This window comes from Eubalaena glacialis, chromosome 1 (assembly GCF_028564815.1).
Source record: "Eubalaena glacialis isolate mEubGla1 chromosome 1, mEubGla1.1.hap2.+ XY, whole genome shotgun sequence".
NCBI lineage: Eukaryota > Metazoa > Chordata > Mammalia > Artiodactyla > Balaenidae > Eubalaena > Eubalaena glacialis.
The window spans coordinates 63172358-63185420 of NC_083716.1; the positions used below are offsets into that span (position 1 = coordinate 63172358).

Consider the following 13063-nt stretch of genomic DNA (forward strand, 5'->3'; position numbering starts at 1 on the left):
GAGCCCCGGGCACTGTACTGTGGAGGGCGTCATTTCAACTGGGCATTCATCTGCCAGCAGCCTACGCTGGCTCTGCTGAGCCAGGCCTGGGTGCTGAGAGCCAGGGCTTCAGGCCAGGGTAAGGGCCCAGCAGGCAGGGAGAAGCCCACCTGGCCTGGTTGGGGATGGGAGTTGGGGTGGGAGAAGGGAACAGCTCGAGGCTCTCCAGCAGCAGTGAGCCCCGGGCCTGCAGTTGAAGCCAGGGAGCCCCTTGGTTGCCTCCAAAAGCTCCCTTCTCAGGCCCAAGACTGTAGGTCAACGTGGGCCTCTAGCTGTGCCTGGGGGCCTTGAGGAGAAGGTGGGCGCGGGCCTCGGGCCTCGAGACTCTGCACTGACTCCTCCAGTGGCCAGAATGCCGAACCCTGGCTCCTGCTTTGTCCCTGGGGATCTACCCCTCGGTTTCAACTGCTGCTGTGGACTCAGTGCCAGCTGCCGCAGAAAGAGGGAGCTATTCTCACAGCTTGTGGGGGCCCAGAGGGCAGGGATGGGCAGGGTGATACCTGCTCGAGGCAGGGCCAGGCTACCCCTAGGGTTGAAGGACAAGCCCATGGACCAGACTCCTCACGCCCCAGCGCAGAAAGAATGTTCCTGCCCAATGGGGAGGCTGGCCTGGCCCAAACCTCAGCTTCTGACCTCAAGGCAGAGACAACTTCTAAGAATTTGGCTGCCAGACCCTAGGGCCAGCTGCCGCTGTGTGGAGGAGGGCGGAGGCCCCGCAGCAGAAAGACACCACACTTCCTCTCCAGCTTCCTCCTGCATGGCCTCGACTTCTTCTTCTCTGGACCCTTACTAGTGAACGTATCGCTTCGTGGTTTCCTGTTTTCAGTGAAATTTACTCTGAGCTCCAGGCTCCATCTTCATCCATGACAACACGCCCTGCCCCTAGCAACCCTAAAGGCACCCTCCCTGACGCTGTGGGGAGGGGCAGGGCACTAGGGTGTCCCTCTGTGCTCGCCCCAGGGTGGTAGTGCCTCTGGAGATGCCAGCTCTGGTGGCCGGTTCCTACAGGCTCAGTGCCTGTGGGCTGGGGTGCATGGAACGGAATCGGGGAGCAAGAACATGGTGCCTGCCTCCAAGGGGGCTGGGAGGAGCCCTGGGGCCTTCTGGGCAGGGTGGGACTGAGGCAGGAAGCTCATGGATCATGGCACTGTCTGAGGCCGTGGGAGGGAAATTTGTGCTTTTAGGCACTAAGTCATTGTTAAGAGATGTATCAGGAATTCTGGGACCTGTAACCTATCTCCTGATGTTCACATTTAATAAAGATCTCCTGCCTTTATTTCCTTCAAGTGATAAGCTAAGGGAATGGAATTGACACTCTCTGAAAACACACTGCAGAGGCCACTGGATATGCTGCTGTTGGATCAGGCTGGCCCTGCCTGGGGGTCTGTGGTGATGGACTGGGGTAGGTGTGCAGGAACCCCGGGGCCACTTCTCGAAAGACCAGTTCTGGGGATACCCTGGCTCCTGCCTGGCCAGAGCTCCCTCCTACACATGGCAGCCTGGGATAGAGGGGCTAATGCATCACCTTCTTCACGGAGTGCTCTGTGGTGGGGGAACTGGGAAGACGAGGTGGGGCTGGGGGTTGCAGAGGCCTTATCACTCTCCACCCCAGCTGGGGCTCTGGGGCCCTGCCTCCTGGAAGAGGCCTTCCTGGGTGACAGCTAGAGCTCTCCAGGGCTGGCCTAACTGTGCTGGGGGCTGGGCTAAGATTTGCTCAGGGAACTCAAAGGGAATAACAATGGCAGAAAGAGGAACTGGGGTTGGCAGCCAGGATGCTAGGTGCAAAGTTTTCTTGAGAAGCTGACACTCACAGCCCAGATGAGCATCTGTCCCAGCCCACTGAGAGCACTGACCATCTAGCCCCTTCACTGGGCATTCACTGTACCCGCTTTGCATGGTCACCTCCCCTGCGTGGACGCTGTGTCTCCCTAACTATTCTGTGAATTCTATGGCAGGGATCCAATAACAGCCTGCCCTTTGGACCTGGTTGTAGAGCTGATGACTGAAACACAGCTACTGGGTGATGGGCTGAACCAGGATGCCAGGGTTCTGTCCTCTGGACCACTCACAATCGGCAGGGCCACCTCTGACTTTCGGCTAGCTCGAGTTCCCAGCAGCTTCGTCTGGGCTCTCTCCTCAACAGCAATGATGCCCTGAGCTTTTGCAGGCCAACGGGCATGGGTTTCATTTTGTTTTGCAATTCTGATCTCTTGGTATGGCTTCCTGGAATATATGTTAAGAGGGATTCTGAAGTATCAGTATAGTTAAATGAGAAAGTGCTGACATCCGCTAGCAATGCATGCCTTGGGCACAGGATAGGGAAGGGCAGTATGTGTTCCATAGCTTTGCCTCTTCTGTGATAATACTGTGCTTTCCAAAACACTTTACCAGGTGTTATTACTTCTTTGGTTCCTACTCCTCCCCACCCCTCCCCTGGAAAACCCTGGAAGGTTTTACTGTCCCATTTAATGCATAGGGAAACTGAGGTTCCAAAAGGTTTGTGTCTTGTCACAACTGAATGTGGAACTGGGACTGAAGCCTGGGTCTCCTGCTTCCCAGGCCTGTGCTCCTTCCTCTGCACTGAAGCGAGTGGCATTACAGGCCAGGACTTGGACTTGCTCACAGTACATACCGGGCCCTGGGGGATGAACCTGTGCCCACAAGCCCGTGGCTCTACTCCTTCCACATCAGTCTTTTCACTCCACTTCCTGCCTGGCAGCCCTGAAACCACAGGACTCCTGGTGGGCATGGCGGCCCGTGCACCCCACTTGCTTGCAGGAGGGGAATGGGGAAGGGAGAAACTCATCTACCTGCAGAGCCCCAGGGTCTCTTGGAGGAACTGAGCCAGTTGCATGTGTAGCATTCGAGCAGCTGCAGAACACTCTCACCAGGGCTACAGGAAGGGTCTGAATTTAATCGTGCTGGGCCAGAGAAGGCCGACTTACTTGGTGTGCAGCACAGGGAAGGGGCCGGGCTGGGGTTTCCTGAGCTTGAGCCAGGGGAAGCAGGCTTCACAAACAGCAGCAGGGTCCAAGTTTAATAAACAGAGGAGCCTCAGCTCTAAAAATATGAGGTGAATTGCCAAGGGCAGCATCCCCTGCTCACAGACTTTCATGGGGCTGTTGCTGGCGACTCCTGTACCAGAAGCGGGTAGTGGGAGATTTTCTGTCTTTCTGCCTGGACAGGTGTCTTCTGCAGGTCCCCACCAGCCTGAGAAGCCAGGGCTGGTTATCTGGGATTGCTAACCTCTGGCTGTGATTCGCACGGCAGGGAGGCCCCCCTCGGGAACCTCCGTCTCCCCATCCCCCTGCCAAGGTACCTCTGTGCCTGGGGCTCAGCTCCTGACCTCCCAGTTGCCTTCCGTCCTTCCTCCCTGGGCCCAGCCCTTCCTCTTGCAGGGGTCTCCTGACGGCCACTTGGACCCCTCCCCCAAGCCTGCCCTCCCTGTCTGTGGCCTGGAGCGAGGCAGAGGGCCGAGGCTGTACTACGACTTCCCCTGCTGGGTGCACACCATTGTGTGACAGGCCTAGGCTGGCCCGGATGCCCCTTGCAGCACAGCTGTTCTGAGCTCTGGGTGATACGGGGCTGAGAGCTGGGTGGGGATGGCCTGGGCTACTTGCAGGAATGTTCTGCTCTCAGGAAACTGTGGGGGAGGGGACCCTAGGGAGAAAAGAAGAGATGGGAGGCCTCGGATATAGGATTTCTCTTGGTTTTAGGGAGACTTTGTAGCTGAATCCCACCCCCCCTGCTTAGAAAGCCTCATCCTTTAAGACATGGATGCAAATGCCTTGTCCAGAACCTTCCCTGGCTCCTGGCTCTGACCTCCTAGCATTCTATCACATCCTAGAGTGTCAACTCTCTGTTATGTGTCCATTTCCCCCACTAACTGTAGGCTCCTTGAGGGCAGAGCTGTGTCCAACTCATTTCTGACTTCCTGGCCTCTAGCACAGGCCTGGCACATACTTGGTGTTGAATGAATGAATGAAAGAATGAATGAATGAATAACTCTTACTTGCCCTTGTCCAACAGGAAGGCTGGTCCTGTGCCAGTGAGGGCTTGCTTGAACCAGGCAGGTACTTGTAGGTGGGAACAAGAGGACGGCGTGTGGGTCTGCCAGGCATCTCTGGACAGATGTATGCACCCCTATTAAACCATGGTGACCTTTCTTGGAACCTCGAGATGGCTGGTCTGAGGCTTCTCAGGGCTCTGGCTGGTCTAGGAGACGCTGGAGTGATCCTACTTCCTCAACACTCAGCCAGTGAAATCTGCCTAAGAGCAGACAAGGTCCCTCCTCTGGTCACCTCTGGCTTGGGGGCACTCATGACCCCGGAGGGTTCACTGTCCAGAAGTAACTGTCTGGTCAGTGGCAGCAAACCTTCAAGGGTCCAGCACTCCTCGGAGATAAATGCCAATCATGGCGGGGCACTGGCTATAGGGCCCTGGCTTAGCTGGGCCAGGAGGGAGTGGAGGGGGCACTTGGGAAAGTATTGGGACCGGCCCTTGGGGCCTGCCCCAGACAGAATGTGATGGGGAGGATATGTAGATACAGAGCCCTGCTCTGGGCTCTGAATGCTGCCATGGGTCTAGACTACCTGCAGCTCCCTGGACCCAACCTGGATTATCGCTTGCTCTTAGGCCTTTGTTCAGGTTGATGCCCAGTTCCAGAATATGCTTTCCCCCTTTGCTGTGCTAACTGTGACTGACTGACAAGACAGCCCAGGTGACACCTGCCCCGGGAAGCCTTCCCCTAGGCCTTCTCAGTGCCCCATCTGCACCTTGGCCCTGCACAGGGATGTCCTCATCGCCTCCCTTACTCAGCTGCACTTCATCGTGGCAGGACCCGCACTGCCTTCATCTCTGTATCTCTGGGGCCTGGCACATAGAGAGTATTCAGGGAACACTGGCTGAATGAATAAATGAATAACTGAACAAATATGGTCCAGTGCTAAGTTCTCAACAATGCCCCTGTGGTCCCTGTAGTTCTTCACTCTGGTCGCCAACAAAAATCAAATAAAAGTCATCTTTTCCCATCATGAAGAAGCAGAAAAAAAATGGAAAGGATGGATACTTTTTGACTTAAAAGTTTTCTCCTTTAAATGTTTTTCCAGCTGGTACCTGATGCTGTTTGTCTGTATTATTATAGTATAGCCCAGGAACCATATACACACATATACATATACCCCATTCCTGATCTTGGTCATCCTGAAGTTGTTTTCTTGGAGCAGAGTTGGTGATGACCAAGATGAGGAAGGTAGACAAAGGGAGACTGCATTTCTCACCACCCAACTTCCCACACTCTTACCAAGGAGTTGGAACAGGCCAAGACCTGCTTCAAGGAGGGCCAGAATGTCAGGGGCCTGCGTGTGAGAAGGCAGTGCTCACAGGTCTCCACCAGGCTAGGGTGGATCTCTAAGGAGAGTTTGGTCAACAGATGAAACTTCTGGCCATGGGGACTAGTCCCAAGTTCTGCAGGGACTGCTTGGGGAGTGGTCCATCATTCGGGGTGGCTAACTGTGGCTAGGGTGATTTCACATTTCTCTAATTCTCATTTCTTCTGGGGACCAAAAGGAAACCAGATGTTGCCTCCCGAACTCAGGGTCTTAGAATATCATGGGTCTCACCATCTGCCTCCCTAGAAAACTCTAAGACTATGGGTTATAGAGAAGGGTGGGGAGTGGGGGTAAGAGTGGTGTGTTCACTGGCCTAGGTCAGCATGAAAAAGAGCAGCATGGCAGATGCTATGAGTTGCCCACCTCTTCTTCACTAACAGAGCCCTGCTTGTATTTGAGGCAGTGTTATACGTGGCCCCCAAGTAATTAGCCAAAGGGCAGAAGTGGCTTGCATAGCTCTTTTTTTTTTTGTCATTTCCTGCCTTGAACTCTGACATGATGGCTGGAGCTATAGCAGCCATCTTGCAACCATGAAGGAAAGGCCAAGAAACATTAGCTCTGACATCACTGAGCATCAAATCAACGTTTGTAATTCTCTCTGGAATTGTTGTTATGTGAGAAAAATGCATTCTCATTTATTTACGAACCCATAGTTAAGTTTCTGTAACTTGTAGTCAAACACATCTGTAAATACTACTGGAGAGATGACCAAGAAGATGATTCACTCTGAAGCTAGGTGCAGGTAGGGAGGGGTTATGTCAAAATTGAGTCCCTCCATGTCGCCACAATAAATGATACCCCTACCTGTCCTCCTCTCAGTTAGTTACATGTGCCCTGTAAATGTGTCTCTGTTTGGCCCACTGGGTATGACTGGCTGAAGTGATTAGTATTATTCTGGGCTTTTCAGAATGTGGTTTCCTGGGATTGACCCAATTCCACCATCCTCCCCAGAGACACTCCAGATAAAAAGCCCCGCCCAGACCTGCTCTGATCCCACAGTCCACAGTGCCATTGCCAAAGGCGAGGGGTCCAACAGAGTCACCTTTTGGGGGCAGAAGGATAGAGCTGAGGCCTCATTTACAATCAGGGTCCCTAGGGTAGACAGATTATACAAATGTCCCCAATCCTTACACCTCCCTGTATCTATACTCTTTGCAATGTGACTTTGCAGTTCATTCCTTCAAAAGAGAGAGTTTATTTCCCCATATTTTGAACCTGGGCTGGCCTTGTGACTTGCTTTGGCAAACAGAATGTGGCAGAAATAACCCTGTTCCAGTTCCAAGCCTGGGCCTTGAGAGGCCTTACATGCTTCTGCTCTTTCGCCTGGACCTTTTCTGGCTCCACGAGAACCAGCACTGACCAGCCTTCTGAAAGGGGAGAGACAGGTGGCCCAGATGCCCTGTTATCCCAACTGATGGGCAGCCAACCCCCAAAAGAACAGCCATCCAACCGACACACAACTGCCCATGCACACATGTGGGAGCCCAGCTGACAGCAGAAGAACCACCCAGCTAAGCCAGGTCTCAATTGCCAGCCTGCAGAATTGGAGCTAAGTCAATGGTTGTTTTATGCCTCTCTGCTTGGTTTATAATGCAGGGTTATTGTGGCGATAGATAGCTGATACACTCCTCCTCCTCGTGGTTTACCAAGTGCTTCCACAGACAAGAGCTAATTCAATTCCCCAAACACCACCTATGAAGGAGATATTCTCTCTCTTTTACAGATGACAAAACCAGTATTCAGAGAGGTTCTGACTTGCTCACAATCATGAAGCCAGCTTACAGTACACATCGTCATCCCCCAGCCCATCACTCCATCCAGCCCTGCAGGCCCCGCCTCCTTCTGCAAATTTGTGGACTTTGCACATTGCCTTGGGCAGCGGCCCCACCCATTCACGCATCAGACTGGACCATGGACATCAGCCCTTTCCGACCCTAATCTGTTGCCACAGCGTGTCACACCAACATGATGCAGGGGAAGAGGCCAGAGGGCACCTTTTCCCATTTGGCACAGAGGCCCCATAGGTACACGGCACAGCTTGGCAGGCGGAGTGGGGGCTGGCCAGGCCCTGAGGTTCAGGCTCAATCTGTACCATTCCATAGAGCTGCACTGGGCAAGCAAACACGGCTAAATAGAGGCTGAGGGGCTGCAGAGGTGGGTGAACCGACACCCTAGCTTGGCACACACTGGCCCTCCATAAATACTCGTAGGCTGATGGACTCAAGGCGCGATAAAGGAGTTGTGGAGGACTCATCGGCGCGTGGCATTCCACTCCCACCCATCTCATCCCTGTCACACAGAAGGCAGAGCTGCCCCTCCCCCACCCTCCTCTCCCCGAGGCCACCCCCCATCACTCACCGACAGGGTAGGGGTGCCCTCGTCCTCCACGGTGACCACCAGGTGGTAGAAGCTCTGGCGCTCACGGTCGGGTGGTGCAGGCCGCGTGGCAATCTCGCCACTGATGCGGTCCATGCGGAAGGTCATGTCCTCATTGCCCCCAGTGATGTAGTAGGACAGGACGCTGTTGATCCCGATGTCACGGTCAGTGGCTCTCACCTGGACCACAGCGGTACCCCCGCCAACATTCTGGGGGGAGAGCAGGAGAGTGGTCATTCCGGATTCAAGGCCTTTGGGGGAAAGTCTAGCTCCTGTTCCTGAGAGCCCAAGGGCTGCACCTGGACCTCTAGAAAGCTCTGCTCTGACTACCCTGGGGCAATGATGAGGAAGATAAAGATGACGGTGGCAAACATTCTGTGGGTATCTACTACATGCCGGGGGCCTGAGTTAACTCCTCTCTATAATGCTACAGATTAGGTCAACCCCATTTACAGATGAGAAAACTGAGGTGCCAGGAAGGAATGTGTGCAAATCACACAGCCAGTCAGTGGGAGAGCCAGGTTCTGAATTGAGGGAGGCCTTCATGAACGTCCAACTGGGCATGATACCCAGCAGTGCCTGGGCAAAAATTCTCCTGACATGACTCAATCCTATTATTGAGTAATAAATGAGCTGTTTTTACAGATATCGGAAACAAACTTATGGTTGCCAAAGGGGAAATGTGGGGGAACGGATAAATCAGGAACTTGGGATTAACATGTACACACTACTATATATAAGCTAGCTAATCAACAAGGACCTACTATATAGCACAGGTTATCAATATTCTGTGATAACCTATATAAGAAACTGAAAAAGAATGAATACATGTATAACTGAATCACTTTGCTGTACACCTGAAACTAACACAACATTGTAAATCAACTATACTCCAATAACATTTTTTAAAAGTGAGCTGTTTTATTTAAAAGCAGCTCTCCCAGGGTAAACCTCAGTTTCCTGTTGATGGTGAAAGGCTACTTCTTTCCCTCTCCTTTCCATCCAAACCACAAAAAATTACCACATTCCAGGACCTGGCCTAGGTGTTAGGGATAGAATCATGAATGAGTAAGCCACGTCCCCATCCCTGTGATCTGAGAAACCATGGGTCAGGCAGATATTTATGCATTTTTTTTTTTTTTCTTTTGGCCACACCACGTGGGATCATAGTTCCCTGACCAGGGATTGAACCTGCGCCCCCTGCAGTGGAAGCATGGCGTCTTAACCACTGGACCGCCAGGGAAGTCCCCAGGCAGATATTTAAACAGGTGCTTCACGGTTGGCTCACACCCACTGTCCACTCCAGACGTCCAGCTATATGGGCACCAGAGCCACCCTCACCTCGTTGACGCTGACATTGTATCCAAAGGGGCTCTCGATCACCGGGGGGTTGTCATTGACATCCAGGATGGTCACCTGCAGGATGTGGTCCTTCTTCCGTGGAGGGGTGCCACGGTCGGATGCCACAACCTGCGAGGAGGGGGATGACTGGAGTCAGGGCTAAAAGGATCAGGAATATGGAGTCCAAATGGGCTGTCTGCTCAGTGCGGGGGGGGTACTGAGAGGCCAGAGAGACTTGCTGGCCCATCCCTGCCCCTTGGGGTCTCCACAAGGCCTTCAACTTCTGCCCCATGCTGCAAACAACTGTTGCCCAATACTTCTCTGTTTGGTGACCGTCCTTTGCAATCTGACTCCGATGTGCACGGTCTTTACCTCCCCATCCTGCCCCTGACTGTGACCCTGGGCCTGCAACCAGACCCAGGGCTCCTGTCTTTAGCTTCAAGACCTCTGTTCCATGCACTCAGACCTGGTCTCTGGCAAATAGAGGAACAGTCTCAAATAATCTTTTTGGCAATGAGCTGGAGTCCTAACCATAGCCTGAGCCTGTCCCTAGGAGCCCTGATGTTTCCTGGAGGCCTGTAGAAAGTGTTCTAGAGCTCAGACCCCTGCAGAAGCATGGCCGTGGGGTCCCCAGAGACCCCTCAGGAAACATGGTAGCCTCAGCAATTCAGCAATAGTGGTGGCCTTCGTTATTCCTCACCTCAGCAGAGGAAGCCAGGTTTTTCTGCCCATTGCACAAGAGGGGAAACTGAGGCCCAGACAGAGTAAACAACTTGCCCAAGGTCACACTATGTCTGTGGAGGAGTCGGCTCTATCAGCTGCCAGGCTTCCTCTCTTGGCTCTGGCAGCAGGCACAGACACCTCTGCTGTTTCCTGCTCTGGATCCAGAAACCCCTTCCAGGATGCCCTTTCCGGGTCAGCCTCACTCACGCGCTTGGTCCTAAGGGTGCTGCCTGCCCACGGCACTTGGTGACAGCAGGAAGCTGACAGCCAGGGCGTGCTGATGGGCTGAGCTCTCTTGGGATGGAAGGCAGTTGGTGCTCACCTTGAGGATGTAGTGGCCCAGCTCTTCTCTGTCCAGGGGTCTGGCCACAAACACTTCGCCAATGGAGTCGTTGGTGGTGATGATCTCAAAGGCCCCGGCAATGTTGCCGGAGACCAGGGAGAAGATCACCTGTAAGGGAAGAGAGAGGATGAGGGGCGAGGGGTGAAGAAGTGGGGAGGACAAGCGGCTGGCCAGGCCAAGGAGCACTCTGCTCCGCCTGGGAGATTGAGAAGAATGTGTTTTATTCAGAAGCGGTTACATCCTTCAAAATGGGGGTGGCAGGTCCACAGAGCGGGTGCAGGGCCTATGACAGGCTAGGGGTGGGGGGGATGCGAGCATACTGGCCTGGGGCCAGGTGCGAGTCCCACCACATGAGATTTCCCAGGGCGGGGAAGCACTGAGCCCCCCTGCGAGCAGCAAGCACGGCCCTGGTGTCACATGGGCTCTGCTCGGCTCTCACAGCAACCCTGTCAACGGGAGCTGTTCTCTTCAGCTCAGCGAGGAGGCTCAGGAACAAGAAGTCACTGGCAAGGTCACACAGCTTGCAAGTGCCCAAGAGAACAAGGATTTGAACCCATAGGCTTCCAACTCCAGAGCCAGCATCTCTTGGCCCCCTAGAGGTGTGCAAGCATTTAAAACACAGTGGAAACCTCCTCAAACACACCTCCATTTGTAGGACAGATCAAAGTGGTGTGAAGACTGGTGTGCTCTGTCACCCCTCTTCCCTGTGCTCTGGGGGTGCCCAAACCTGCAGTGGTGGGGAGCACTTCTTGCCACGGGACAGGGAGGGGGGCCTGAGAAGCAGGGGGAGGAGGAGTGTGATCTCTTGGGGCCCCGGGTCCTCATGGGGAGGGCTGGCCCAGGGCTGGCACACAGGGGTGAGATGCTGCGTGGTTTGTGGATGAGGTGACCAAGGAGTCACTGGGGAAATTAAACCCCCTCTGTGTTCAGCTCGCCGCGGGGACTGAGCCATGGCCAGCCTTGGGCCTCAGGTTCCCTGGACGCAGGCAGGGCTGACAGCTTGCACAGCTCTGTCTCCTTCCCTGGACCATGGACTGCGGTGAGGGCAGGGCAGACCTGCTCAGGGCCCAGCAGAGCCTGGATGACCCTGCTTCCTGCTCAGGGAGGGGATGGCTTTGGCTGCCCCCTCCGGCTGAGGGGCTGTGGGAACCCCTACTGACAGGGCAGATCTGGACTATTTCACTTGGTGCCCACCTGCCCATTGCTGCCGGCGTCAGGGTCCCGGGCCTTGACAATGGCCACGCGCTGGCCCACGGGGCAGTCCTCGGGCACACTAACGGCTGAGTCGGACGTGAAGTCGAACCGGGGGCTGTTGTCATTCTCGTCCAGCACAGTGATGTAGACCTGGGTGTGAACATGGCCAGAGACCTCCCACCTTCTTCCCCTCCCTGACCCCAAACACAGGGCCCCATCGTGGGCCCAGGGGGACCGGACCTCCAATCAGTTCCAGAAGGTCAGCAAGCTTTCAGAACCTGCCTAGGCCAACCCTGACTTTACACAGAGGCCCTGAGCGCATTTCTTCTGAAAGTCTGGTGGGGGAGGGCTGCACACACTCAAATGCTGGGGCCTGGCGAGGGGACTCAGAGGTGGTGGGGCCTTGGAGAACCGGAAGGCATGGGCCCTGGCTAAAGGAAACGGAGGCTACTCGGCTCCAGATCCGTGAGGGTGTGTCAGCCTGGCACTGGCAGAGCTTCCTGTTTTTCAAAAGGAACTAGGAATCCAGATTTTTATGTGGAATTAGGTGGTGATAGTAAAAAAAAATTTTTTTGTGCGGGCCAGCTAAAACACATCTGGCAACCAGATATTGCCCAAAGGCCTCTTCACTTGCACCTTTAGATAAGAGGGAAGGAAACAGGGCTCAGGAGCAGGAGAGGGGTCACAAGGTGGCTTGGTGGTCCCAGTGGGGAGAAGGCAGATGGGGAAGAGAGGGGAATTTCCAACTACCAGATAAAAACAGGGAACATGCAAGTTGCACGCAAAGAGCACATTGTTTTGTGTCTGCAGCTCAGGCTTCTCCTGCAGGGTTTGAATAGCAAGCCTGGAGAGAAGGCCTGGCTGGGGGTGCAGCTTCCAGCCCATGGATGGCCATGGGCCATGCAGCCAGAGTCGTAGGTACCCCTCGGGTTCACTGATGAGGGGATTGCAGTGTGGGGGGAGGGGAGGAGGCTCAGGTTCTAGCAATCCCAAGCCAGGCCTTCTCCCACCACCCTGCTCCAGGCCAGATCCCATCCTCTCCTTCCCTAGGCCTGGGGCTCCGGGGCTGCCAGGCCTACCTGCCTCCTGGTGTGCACAGGACTCCATGGGGAGCCTGTGGAACCTCACCACGATTCAGAGAAGATTCCACTTCATCTCCCTCCCTCCTAATCAGGACTATCCCCTTCTCAGTTCTGGCCACGCTTCCATATTTCAGGCAGCTGTCAGAACTGTAGGCGACAAACCCAGGCTTCACAGCAGGACCAACTTTACCACTTACTAGCTGTGTGATTTGGCAAAAGTTATTCAACCTCTCTGATTTTCCATTTCCTCAGATGAAAGTAGGAACGAGAACACCTATGGAATCAGGATGCTGGAAGGAATAAATGAGCCAACAAATGTGGTCTTTGTCCTGCTTCTGGCCTGGCAGACAGGCAGGATCTCACCTGCCAAGATGCTGCCCATCCATCATAAATTTTGGTCAGGGAGTTCTGTGGAGTACCGGAGCCCCAGTCTGCTCACCCGTGAAATAGGCATAATAATGTCTACCACCCTGTTCTCAGGGAGAAAACAAACAAGCCCCCCGCAATCTGATCCCTCCCAAACTCTCCCACTCTGGTCAAGGCCTTGTTGGGACTCCGCATGCTTCCTCCCACCA

At 54.4% G+C, this 13063-nt stretch overlaps 1 protein-coding gene across 1 annotated transcript in view; it reads right to left on the minus strand.

Annotated features, from left to right (window-relative positions):
• The window catches only part of CDH23 (cadherin related 23), a 428638-nt gene that overhangs the window by 61708 nt on the left and 353867 nt on the right, over positions 1 to 13063 (minus strand). Inside the window, exons 35-38 of the mRNA XM_061181180.1 lie at positions 11407 to 11556; positions 10192 to 10320; positions 9147 to 9275; positions 7788 to 8015 (exon numbers count right to left, since the gene is read on the minus strand). Of these exons, the coding sequence (XP_061037163.1) occupies positions 7788 to 8015; positions 9147 to 9275; positions 10192 to 10320; positions 11407 to 11556 (636 nt within the window). The remainder of the gene's footprint in view (positions 1 to 7787; positions 8016 to 9146; positions 9276 to 10191; positions 10321 to 11406; positions 11557 to 13063) is intronic.